The sequence below is a fragment of the Rhamphochromis sp. 'chilingali' genome (assembly GCF_963969265.1).
Source record: "Rhamphochromis sp. 'chilingali' genome assembly, chromosome: 3".
NCBI lineage: Eukaryota > Metazoa > Chordata > Actinopteri > Cichliformes > Cichlidae > Rhamphochromis > Rhamphochromis sp. 'chilingali'.
Window position 1 is genome coordinate 41,644,454 of NC_137931.1, and position 13,070 is coordinate 41,657,523.

At 39.7% G+C, this 13,070-nt stretch overlaps 1 protein-coding gene across 3 annotated transcripts in view; it reads left to right on the forward strand.

The window, feature by feature from the left end:
- Nucleotides 1-9,840, forward strand: part of yjefn3 (YjeF N-terminal domain containing 3) — a 49,054-nt gene extending 39,214 nt beyond the window's left edge. Inside the window, exons 3-6 of one of the 3 annotated variants that reach the window (XM_080876930.1) lie at nucleotides 3,532-3,642; nucleotides 7,386-7,499; nucleotides 8,726-8,876; nucleotides 9,105-9,840. In XM_080876930.1, the coding sequence (XP_080733056.1) occupies nucleotides 3,532-3,642; nucleotides 7,386-7,499; nucleotides 8,726-8,876; nucleotides 9,105-9,301 (573 nt within the window). In that variant the 3' untranslated portion in view covers nucleotides 9,302-9,840. The remainder of the gene's footprint in view (nucleotides 1-3,531; nucleotides 3,643-7,385; nucleotides 7,500-8,725; nucleotides 8,877-9,104) is intronic. The other 2 variants (XM_080876932.1, XM_080876931.1) reach the window with 2 other exon arrangements.
- The last annotated feature ends 3,230 nt before the right edge of the window (nucleotides 9,841-13,070 follow it).

The following is a 13,070-nucleotide window of genomic DNA, read 5'->3' on the forward strand; positions in this document are numbered from 1 at the left end:
TACTAGACAAACATGGTCTGGATGGGGTGTCTCATTGCTGCCCACAGCCGCCAGCAGCACGCTACCGCGTACATGACATCACTGCTATTTAAAGAAAATTACAGTCGAAGGAGATGCAGACAGTCTGATTTTAGTGATTACCTTGCTGGCCTACTGCTGCTGGCTTCCAAGTATACCACACAAACAGGCATATGCTTCCTCACACACACACCTACACCTTGCCAGATAGATTATAGGTTTTCTGTAAGTAATCCCCTTACTGTTCCAACAGCAGCAACCACCAGGTCCAGACTGTGTGTGTCTGCGTGTGTGTGTGCCTCTTTCTGTATCAGTCTGAGACTTTTCAACACCTGAGTGGAGACAGGAGACATTTTTGTTGCCACACAGCAATAAATTAGTCTAGGCTATAGTTTGGAGTAGCCCCTGGACTTTGGTTTGGTCTTCTAGTACAAATATTAAAGGTAACATTTTTCTGGATATGTGAGTATATTTGTGTTTTTAGGAGCCTGATAATGTTTTCTCAGGCTCAGTGTGTGTTTCAGGTTGATTGGAGGTGAAGGCTCATGTGCCTTTTACATTTAATTCAAAGCAGTATACCCTTAGAGACGTTATTACAATCAAGACGGGTATATTTTCTATATTTGGTGTGTGTTTGTGTGAGCATGGGAGGGGGGGACGGGGGGTCGTAAAATCGCTTAGCTACTCTTGTGACCTTTCGTTCCAAGTTTGCCCCTTTGTTTAGTATCAAAAGTTTACCGAAACCTTAAAATGTACATTTGTTACAGATGTTTATTTAGACTTGTACCAAAGTATTTAGACGCTTTAAACAAAGAAGCACAGCTATCATCATAGCTGCCTATAAATCCATTCAAAATCCATCAGAAACACTCAAATATTGGGTCAGACTGGGAAGCTTGATTTAATATGATAATTAAAGTAGTTGTGAAATTTCATATTTATGGGAAAATTGCTCTAACAGAACCTCATTTTTCGTTCTAAACTAATAAAAAAACACAATCAGCAGTACTGACCTCATGATACAGCATGCTTTGTGTCCCTTCTCTTCCTAATTTCTTTCATTTATTACGTTTTAGTATCACATATTGTGGAATATTAAGCATTCTCGGTAAGATTACACACATTTTTCATAATGCAAAATTCCCTGCCTGAATTGATCTGGCCTGATCCCTTTATAGCTGCTCACCGTCAAGAGAGTATCTCTAATGGTTTCACCAGAAGCAAGACTGAGCCTCCCGATGGTCCTCAACATTTATAGAAAAATGTCATTAAACCTTCTCATGTGAATTTGTTAAAACAAGCAGAAAAAGAGAGTTGTGTAGCGTGAGGAAGACACAGGATGGCCAAGTAATTATGGGCTGGCTGGTTTTGTTCCACGCAGGAAATCCATTTAAAAATCTGTGATTTATGATTATTGTGTTTTTGGCCATTTGGGGGAGGCATTCATATGCTGTTGTAGTTCTCACCACCACTTTACGTATAAGCTCGGTTTCCCTTTTTACAAACAATTTACCTTCATAAACGCTACACAGTTTATATGTTGGGAGCTAACTTTGTCTGCTTGACACTTGACACGAAGCAAGTAGCAAACAGTAGGTTTCCTGAATATAGCTGCTGCAGCTTGGGAAAGGGCCGAGTTGTGGGCTCAAAAACTACAACAGAGATCCAGGAAAACTAAAACACTCTTGGTATATCTGAGAGAAAGAGTTGTATTTTAACTCTACAACTTGCATACAAATACCGGTTGGTTCATCTCATTAAATAAGGAGACACAAGACACTGGCTGACTTTGCTCTCCTCTACCTTTTAATCCTATCAATCATTACCTTCTTTCTTCTTGTTAATATGAACTGTGTGGCCCTCAGCAGCTGTAACAGCCTGTCCTCCATCTCATTGATCCTGTGTTATGATTTCTCAGTCGAGCTGTTACGATAGAGATAATGGCTGCTGTCTCTCTTCTCCTGGATTCATCGCTCTACCTAATGCACTCTGAGTCTTGTTGTATCCAATTATCCAATGTGGAGAACTGCCTGTCTCTCCATTTGAACTTTCTCCTGTCTGGAATACATTAGTGAGAGTGGAACTAAATGGGTTTTATGCACAGTGGAAGAATTTTGGCCTACTTGAAGTTCATCTCCAATGTTTGGAGGCCCATCACGGCAAAAAGGTTGATCTTTCATGATAACAATAAATAATTGTAGGGTGCAATAAAATATTCACAGGGAGCCAAAAACTTATGGTATAATTGTTTCTCAAATACAAGGTAGAGAGAAAACTCTAAAAGAGTAAGCCTATGAGTACATTATGGTGTATAAAGGTGTAATTATGGTACAGTAATGGTAAAATTATTAGATGACGCAGCATTTTACAGATATATATTTAAAGAACTGCCTTTTAATAATAATAGGTTGAGTTATCACTGTATCACTACACCCAGTAATAATTGGTTTATTATTAGCTATACTTATTCTAATATAACTCTTATTTTACAGCATCTATCAGTTCTATTAATACATCACTTTATATGTGCCCTGTAATTATGAAACACTTGAACTGTAATTTGTAGGTTATGATCTGAACATTACTATGAACTATAGTCATAAACTATTTATCGCAGTGATAAAACTTGGCTAACAAATTGTGTTCTGACACACATTTATTGGGCTCTAATTGGACAGGACATGAACTCAAATGTTCCTCATATTCAGCTTGTTCTGGTTCATGAAGTCATGCTGTAACCTTTATAATAATGAATAATAATTCCTGTGTAATGCCACAATGCAGAAACTCTTCTATACCCCCACCTAACATTGTTAGCAGTAGCTAACAGTCTGTATATTATTGTGGCATTGATTTTGACGCTGTGAATAATCTGTGGGAAAAGAAACCACAGACAGGGAGTGCATACACACAGACACAAACACTCACTCACACAGTCACACAGCACTGTTTATGTGGAGATGGAAGATTAACCAATCATGATGACAGTTCCGCGGGCGAATACCTGTCTCGTTTAAGAAGGTGCAGGATGATTTACAAGGGAATGTGTGGCCAGTAAAAGAGACAGATGCCAGCAGCTCGCTGTAACCAGGATGCAGACAGAAAGTGTGTTATATATAAATATATATGGAAGCATCCCGTGGTGAGGACACTGGGATTTTTTCCACTGTAGTTATTTTAATGAGATTGGACCTTTTCTCATAGACACAAGAGACAGGGGAGCCGGTGCCATTTCCACCCTCGTCTGGCATCCCAGGCACTCAGAGTATGATGGAGAGGCTGAGGTGAGGATCGGATAACCTGGACTGAATAAGAAGCCTAAGTTGGAGGGATGATAAAGAATATTGCCAAGAATTTATCTTCCTCTCCCTGTCGCTATTGTTCTCTATCAATAACCTCTTCTATCCACCTCGTCTTATTGCGGTGCTTTCCCTCAATCATCAGCTGATAATCTATTTCTAATGCTTTCTCTCTCTCTCTCTCTCTCTCTTTGTTTTATTGTCTCTCCACCAGGCCTACCCTCTTGGCTCTTTAACAAAGAAGCAGCCAACAGTGCTGGTGATCTGTGGTCCAGATCAAAATGGTTCTATTGGGCTGGTGTGTGCCCGACACCTGCGCATGTTTGTAAGTAACCTAGGAGGTACACTAAGGCAGGAGTTATATTCAGCAACATGACATGTTTGGGACATTAGGGAACTTACTGAGCCATTCAGACAATACAAAAAGCTAATCTTGCAAATGATTACATCATGACTAACAGGGGATCCCATATACAGGCCCACAGCACTTTACAGAATTTCATTTCAGCTCCTGTAAATGGCTGCAAGCAGTTATCCCATTACCCTCCCTGCAAGAGCTCTCAGACAGTCATGATATCATTGTATTGTTACTCTCGTTAAAGCCGTCTTGCGCCTTGCTTCCGCAGCCACGATGTGATGTCATGACCATGATGTCTGCAGCTTAGGCCACATACTGACTGACATTACAAATTATTCTTCAAGGAGCTATCCATCTTCACTGACCCCGCTGCAGATCACAGCTTTGAACATCCTTTATTCTGAGTACATGGTGCTGTGGTCAGTCCCGGTCTATGATTTTATTACAAGGGAAATTTTGGATATGTGTTTTTGGGATCTTTGGCTTTGAATGGAATGCATCTATACACTTTACCATATGTGTCTGACTTACTAGATTTACAGCACATCGATAGTTCTGATTAAAACCATGTTTTCTTTATTTAAGAAGCCCAATCTCTATCTTCCTTCACCTCCCACTCTGTCTTTTTTTCTCAAGGCCAAGAACAAAGCCAGAGGTTAGCTTTGAGAAGATATAGTTTGCCCTGGAATTCCAGAAATGAATAAGAAATGTTTCTGTAACTTAACTTAAGGATTTGGGTATTGATTCCCTGCTTTAAGTATATTGGGTGTGGGGTATTATTATGTCTGCTTGTGTATCCTTTTTCCTCCTAATGTTTTTACCTTCTGTGTCCATAATTTCTGGTATATTCTTTCCCCCTTTCCCCAAAGTGAAACATTTACTTCGTATTGAAAAGTGCTGCATAAATAAAATTTTATTATTATTATTTTTAAAGAGTCTGCACACTGCACCAGCCTGATCTGGGACCACACTTGTCTGAGCTTGCTCTAACTTGAGAAACTCGAATACTTTCTTTGGACTGTGAAGCGCTCTCTCGGTTTAAGACTGTATGTTTTTCATGGTGTGATGTGATCCCTGTCAGCAGGATGACATGCAAGTATACACACGAGACACACATTTTAATACATACACACACAGACACTCATGCACAGCCACAAACTCTGATGCAGAGCTGTGAATGTGATTAGACAGAGCAGAGAAATGAATGATCATTTGCAGGAGAACAGTCCAGGTTGCTTCCCACGTCACTCCAAGACAGCCATGTTAACAAAAACAGGTTGTGTCTGAATCTGTTATGGATTCTTTAATATTTTCCGCAATGCCACATACCTGAGAGCACAAATATTCCTTGACCAAAGCCAGTATTTGATGAGGATAAACAACAACTACAGTGGTCATTAGTTCTGGTGCACTGCTCATATTAAAACAGGTGGACATCAAGTTAGGTTTGGCTCAGTTCATATGCTCTGAGGCATTCACTGCATGGAAACTTGTGCCATTAGTTACAGTAAACTAAAATACAAACTACTATTTTGCTTAGCAGTTTTGTTGCCTTTATTAACTCTGGGCAATTACAGTTCAGGTAAATTTAACATTCAAAGTAACATTTGAGACATTTCTTTGAAGTTTTTGCAGGTCTACTTTTTTTTTTTAATTTTCTACTTTTTTTATTTTTTTTATTAAAGGGGACATGTTATGCTTCTAACATATATACCTATTACAGTCTTTACTGTTCATCAAAATGAGGTCAGTGCGTGTTAAAGCAATCTATCCAAGCTGAAGACCGCTGTGAATGCTTGTTTTGTTTACCAAAGATTTCCTCTTCTCTTGTGTGGGCTGATGTTAGCTCACCACAGATTTCTTATATGTTTAGCTCTGTCTGGCCTAAAGAGGAGGCTTACAAGAACTGGGTTGTTTTTTCACAAGCCAGGTGAACCAGGTGGCAGCCAATCATTAGATAGGTGGGGTGTTTTTAGGGTTTGGGGTAATGAAAGAAAGAAGAATTAACAATGAGCTGACCAGCTGCATAAATGACCGTTACAATCTGTACAACAGGTCCCTGGAACTGTAAGGAAATGAGGATAGCAAGTATCCTTTTAAAGATTTGAGTGTCCTGTGTTCTGCAGACCTCTTTCCTTTGTTGCTAATGGGCTGCACGTAATAAAAGAGTACTACAAGACACCGTGATCCCTCAGGGAGAGCAAGTGTAACCCTGTTAGAACTGAGCATTAACTGGAGAAAGACCCTTTTTATGCTGTGTGCTTGTTTCTGTCTCACGGCTCATTTCTCTTCAAGCTCAATGACACTGACAGTCATTTCGCACTCTCCCTTACTTTCACACATTTTGATGGCCTAACTGCTGATGAGGTCAAGGCCACCCCAGTGGCGCTGGCTAACCCCAGGAGAGACGCAGGCACTGGATTGTATTCTTCTCTGCTCTCTGGTCTGTGGTGATGATAGCAGTGATTGGTGATAATGGTGATTTATAATGGTGATTTAACTTGACAGATCACCTCCTTTGTAGGATAGCCTCAGCTAAAACAGATTTAAAAACATACTTTTACTTATTAATTTACTCATTCTTACTCTAAAAATGTATAAACATTAATAGTTCAGTTGGTATATAAAAGGCACAGGAGGAGACAGTGTTTTTGAGAAAGGGGATAATTCCACACACGAGGAAACTACTATTTTAATAATTTGAATAAATTCACCAATATCTTAACTTAAAAAACAAAAAACAAAAAACTCAGCAGCCACTTTATTAGGTACACCTTGCTAGTGTTGGTTTGGACCCCTTTTGATTTTTGAACTACCTTTTTTTTGTGTGTGGCACAACAACAAGGTGGTGGTAAACATTCCTCAGAGTCCATATTGGCAGGACAATATCACACAGTTGATGTAGATTTGTTGTCCACAGATCCATGATGCAAATCTCCTGCAAATGATCCCTAGTAGATCAGCAGCCCATCTGACACCACCAACCACGCCACAGTCACTTAAATCACCATTTTCCATATTCTGATGATTGGTTTGAACTTGCCTACATGCATAAATGCATTGACACAGTGCCACGTGATTGGCTGAGTGGATATTTGTGTTAACAGCTAATTGTACCTATTAAAGCGGCCACTGACTATAGATAAAAAGTCAATTTAAAATATTACTTAAATTAAAATTATCCCTGGGAGTAATATGCTTTCTTTTGAAAGCGATTAGATTAGATTGTCAGTAGTGACTGAACAATACATACCACACATGTATGCATGTGTCTTATTACTCTAATGATGCTTAACATAAAAATTAACTTGATGAACTTACAAACACACTCAGTCAGACACTGACACTACAGACTACACTTCTGTTCCCGGGTTTTAAGATTTGTGTTTGTGACTGTGAAAAGGTCATGGATCACAGATGCTTCCTGCAGAGCATCACAGACCTTTCAGAATGCAGGGGTCTGGATTTCTACTCTACATGGCTTCCACTTCCTGAGGGTGGTATTCATTCAGAAAGCAGACTGCAGAAACCACTACTTCTGATCACCAGTCAACAATATTTTCAGTTGTACCGCATGCTAAATATACTGAAACACTATCCAAACTGAATCATGTCAGTGCTGGCTGAAACCAACATAATTAACTTTCTTCATTTCTGTGTTTTTCTCCCCTTCTTTCTGCCCTTTGTCTCTGCTGCCTCATCTGGTTCAGGAGTATGAGCCCACCATCTATCACCCTAAACGCTCCTCTCACAGTCTACATCAGGATTTCACAGTTCAATGTGAGAAGATGGACATCCCTTTCTTATCCTATCTCCCTACAGAGGTCAGCAATTCCTTTACAGGACATCACATTTTACAGAAACTTTAGCCATGCTGCTGAAAAGATTGAGTGTAAAGTTTAATTTAAAAAGAGTTTTTCAATAATTCTCTCTTTTTTAATTTCTGAACTTTTTTTGAGACCTTTAGCTCCCTTGGGTCTTTACTGGTTGCAGGAGATAGTCAGTTAATTACTGAGCTATAGAGGTTTCTCCGTTGTTTGTTTCTTGTAACCTCTGGACTGAGTCCGAACACTTTCCCCTCGTTTCAAGCCTTTATGCTATGTTAACCTAATTGGCTGCATTCTCTAGACTTTTAATTAATCAGCAAGAAGGAGATGATGCAACACAGTGATGCAGTGATTAGTGGTGTTGCCTTACTGCTATATGACTGAGGCCTTTCTGTATGGAGTTTGCAAGTTCTCTTTGCACCTTTGTGGGTTACCTTTTGGTGCTCTGGTTTTGTTCTCCAAAGACATAGCGGTTGGGTTAATTACAGATCATACAAAACTGTCTGGGAAAGGCTCCAGCCTCCCCTGTTGTTCACTTTTATTAAATAAAAAGTGCAGTTTAGACGGTGGTATATTTACTTCTATATCTTTCTCATGTTTAATGAATGGTTGCATTTTATTAAACAACCTTTTCAGATGGGTTTATGATAAAATCTAATCAAACTTTTTAGCCACTACTGTGATTTTGTGCTTCATAATATTTCATAAACTGAAAATCTAATGACAGCATTGATGTAGCAGACATGCAAAAGGGGTCTTTTAGTGTCCGAGCACTGATTGCAACACTACTGGATGTTCACAGTTCTGGTAGTAGAGGAAGCAGCCTTCAAAGTCTGCAAAAGGAGGAAATCACAAGTTTCCAAGTGGTTTGTTTCCCATATGGGATCTTTGTGGGTTTCGTTAACTTTGTTTTGCTTTGTTTTCTTTTGCTAATTGGTTTCAAGTTTTGCTCACATTTCACTTTTCATACACTTCTGCATAACATTTACCCTTCATTTCGGAAAATTTTGGATCCTCTGAGACAACATTGGGTTTGAGATAATTTGTCAGTCTGGGAATGACAACGGATAATAACAACTGCACAGACTGTAAACCCCACACGGGTAAATGTTTTACTCTTATACAGATTAATCTTGCCTTTAACCACTGGAAGGTGATTCCAGTGAATTGTGTACAAGAAGTAAGCTTCTCATTTTATTCATACTGAGGTATTTTCTGTTTAGGTGCAGCTTATAAACGATGCCTACAACCTAGTGATTGATGCCATGATGGGCCCAGAAGCAGACTGTGCCAACATAAAGGAGCCATACTCTGGTATTTTGGTCACCCTGAAGCAAATCAAGATTCCCATTGCTAGTGTGGATGTGCCCTCAGGTAAGTGTTAATATAAACTGTAGATATAAGTCTTGAGGCCCAAAAAATACGATGATAAATTACCCTCCAGGCAGCTCTCTCAGTTTTCCAAGTCTAGAGGCACATTTAGAGAATAACTCTTGCGCTAAAATCAGATCACTATGAGTTCATCCTACTCCATATACACTAACTGCTGAAAATGGCACAAATTTATTGAAAAGCTCCTTTCCTTAAACGCATTTTTTCCAGGTTGGGATGTAGAAGAGCGAAGTCAGGATGGGATAAACCCAGAAGTTCTCATCTCACTTACAGCACCAAAGAAGTGTGCCACGAGTTTCACGGGGAAGCATTTCTTGGCCGGACGCTTCCTACCCTATGACATCCAGAAAAAATATGAGCTTAACCTTCCAGACTTCCCTGGCACAGACTGTCTCGTAGAATTGTAACATGTGGAACCACAAGAGCCCATGTTGACCACTCCTGATTTTGAAAAGAAACAACTGATCTATTCTTTTGTTTTGTATTTTATAGACTATCGGTGTGATTTAATGTTGACATCTCAGCTGTGTAGATCAGGCTATGCATTAGCCAGATGTGCTGTTGAGCTACAGTAGGAAGATTCATATATAGAAACTGTGGTTTGAGTCATGTCTATTTAGGGTATGGCATGAGGAGTTTTGTGTCAGTCTACTTGTAAAAGGTGTAGCATTGCACTGTTTTCTGATTACTTTGCAAAACAAATGTCTTTCTCGAGGCTCAGCAGAGGAAGGTGAGATTTCTATTGTGCCAATCTAAGGAATGTTTTAATGTTCTGATACTTTTTCATTCTTATGCTTGACTTTCTACTGAGGTGTGCTGCTGAGACACACTGGTGTAGGTTGGTAATTACATTTTTCAGATGTGTTGTTGATTTGTGTGGTCAGGCTGCACTTTTGCATAACCTTTGTTTCAGTTACCTCATTTGCTTTTTGTTGTCCAATAAAAAACAAAGAACTAATTTCAAAGAAGTGTTCAATTTCTGGTGTTTTGCTTTTCTTCACTTTAAATGGCACTGACAGCTTGTCTTAAAAAAAATTAAATCATGAAACGACCAGGGCTCCAGATGGATAAAAGCTGCACCAATCAGCACTTTTTATAACGTCAATATCAAATAACTATGCAATGTGAAAAAAATCATTTGTAATGACAAAATAACTGAAAAATTACAAACAACTCGCCGTTTACGCCAGCTTGATGTGATCTTTTGGTTTATTCTGATTCATTGTTTTGGTTTTCAGGTCTACTGATCTGTTCTCATTAACTATGTTTCCAGCTTCAGTGGGCAGCTGTTTTCAGTAAATAAGATCTAATAGAAACCCAGTGAATGCCAGCTTCCCAACCCCAACAGCAAACGGACCTAGGTTGCAACCAGCTGGTGAATACATTAAGTTTTTTTAGTAGTATTTCTCAGGACTTTTTATGAAATTAAGAATTGAAGCCAAAATTATGAGAGAATATTGGACAAACTTGACTCATTTGACAGGAACAAAAATACCTCAAATGTCATTCTTTTAGTCTGAAATTGGATGGGTTTTCCAGAAGTGATCCAGAGCACACAAAACCAAAAGTATTTTACATTTTTATACTGATATACATACATTCAGATGGATTTCATGTGCCATGTCTCAGTGTAGTTTTTATGGCACAGTGATGTCAAAGTTCAAGGGGGACCTTGACACTGTCACGAGAACTGTCTGTGTTCTCACCACATGGTCATGGTCACCTGCTGATCTTTGAATGGTCCTTGGAGAATCTCAAAACAGTGAATTAGAACCACAGCATAGCTTTGGTAATGCAAGCTGCACATACGGAACAGAGGTTATACAGAGGTCAGAGAATTAATGAGTACAGTGCATTGGCACCTGCAATGCAACAAATAATGTAAAAATAAAAAAATCAGAATCATTTATTGTGAGCTATAAATATTATAAAGGCATCTGAGCTGCCATTAGCTTAGATGTAAAGTTATTAAATTATTAATTGATGTTTGACAGGCAATTTACACCTTTTAAATCAGTAGTTTAACATTCAGTATGGACATTTATTTCCATACTTGAAATATATTAATTAATTTCATTGATTAATGTCTTTAATAGGGTCAAAACTGACTGAAAAGGCATGAAATATAAACAGTATGTAAGGGTAAACGCATTACCTTACCAGAAACTGGAGTCTAAAATAATTTTAATGATGTTTTTAACTACATGCCAACATCAATATTAATGTTTTATAAGCTGAATAAGTCCAAGTCCAGCTTGTGCCAGAAAACTAAATGATGATGGCTTTAAAGAAACATAGACAACATACATTTCCATCTTGGTATTCTAGCTAATATACTGTATACCCATACTAAAGTAATTTTGCTTCATTTATTACCTTTGATCTTCAAGAAATGCCACAAGATTGGTTCAGATCTCTAGATTCATGTATGTCCATATTCCTTTGGAAAAATAAACCCCCACGTATAAGCTTAAAAACACTACAAAAGACCAAGGATAAAGGAGGACTAGAACTGCCTAACTTTCAGCACTACTTCTTAGCCAACAGGCTTCAGTTTATCTCAGGATGGCTAAAACACACCCTCTTAGATGAACCTTGGCTAGATGTAGAACAAGCACTCTGCAATAATCTAGAGATCTCAGACCTACCATTTATCAGCTCAAACACCCAACGACATGAATGCTTTAAAAGCATCAACATCAGCTCTTCTCTGACAGCATGGTGGGAGTTTCTAAAATTGACGGCGTCTTCATTAATCCCATGCAAACGTACACCTATCTGGAACAACCCTGACATATTACAAAACAATAATATGATAAACTTTTCAGATTGGAGTGATAAAGGAATCAAATATTTAGAACATATACTAGAAGGAACAGAATTTATTTCATTTGACGGACTAGTTACACAATATGGGATCAACAAGAAAAGATTTTTAGAATATCAACAAATTAAATCCATAGTAAAAAAGAAATTTAAACCGGGTCAAGTTGAACTACAAACACCACCAAGTGTGGTTCAATTTCTTACTCTTAAACCCCCCAAATTACTATCCAAAATATACAGAATGCTTTCTAAAACAGATGAATCAATATCACTTCCTATTGCAAAATGGGAAGCGGATTTATCAGTTAACTTAGACCTAAACTTCTGGTCTCAGATTTGCTTAAAAACCTTTCATCTAATTAGAAATCCCAGTCTTCAATTAATTCAATACAAAATATTACATAGAGTGCACTATACAGGTCATCGGATGTTCAAGATGGGCTTTACGTCTACCAACAACTGCTCACACTGCCAAACCAATTCACCGGACAATTATATCCACGCTCTTTGGTTCTGTCCACCAGTTCAGAAGTTTTGGCGCGAGATATGTGAAGACTTATCGAAGTGTCTGAAATGTAACATTCCAACTTCCCCCTTAGTGTGTTTGTTGGGCAGCTTAGATAATGTCACTTCAGAAAAGAATATCGCCCATATGGTTTTCACTGCCCTATGCATAGCCAAGAAAACAGTCCTCATGAACTGGAAAAATAAAAATAATCTTAATTCTAACCAATATAGAAATTATCTATTAGATTACATTAGTCTTGATACAGCCTCTGCCACCACATCAGATCAATTGCTCTGGGCTCCTTTGATCAGCTCCATCACCTAGTGGGGGTGGGGGGTCATAGTTTGGTCCCGCCTTCACTGTTGTGATTGGTGTGGGGGTAGGGACAGGCTTAGGGCGTCGGGGGGGTTCCCCGGAGGCATCTTCCTTGGGGGGCTCAACCCGGGGTAGCGGTCATGTCCGGTTAGGGGCTCTGTTGGCTCTCCGGTGACTGTTTCCTCGCGGCTGCGTGCAGCGGGGCTAGGGGAGGGTCTGTGCTGACGGACGTGGGTTACTGACCTGGTAGCCTGGCTGCCCCTGGGTGGGTCCGGGATGGGCGTGAGGTTCTGGGGGCGCTCCGTCTCTGGGCTGGGACCCGGACCGGGCCTCGGGGGCTTGGGTCCTGGTTGGTGTGTTGCCGGGGTTGTGGGCGGGTGGGTGCATGGGGGCCCAGCCCTGGAGCAGGGTGCCGCCGGTGCGTCGAGCCACCTGGGGGGCTCTTCAACTGGTGGGGGAGATTGTCACATCTTGCAGGAGCTTTCCTCTCCTCAGGAGCTGCCTCTGCAGGAGGGGGAGATACAGGA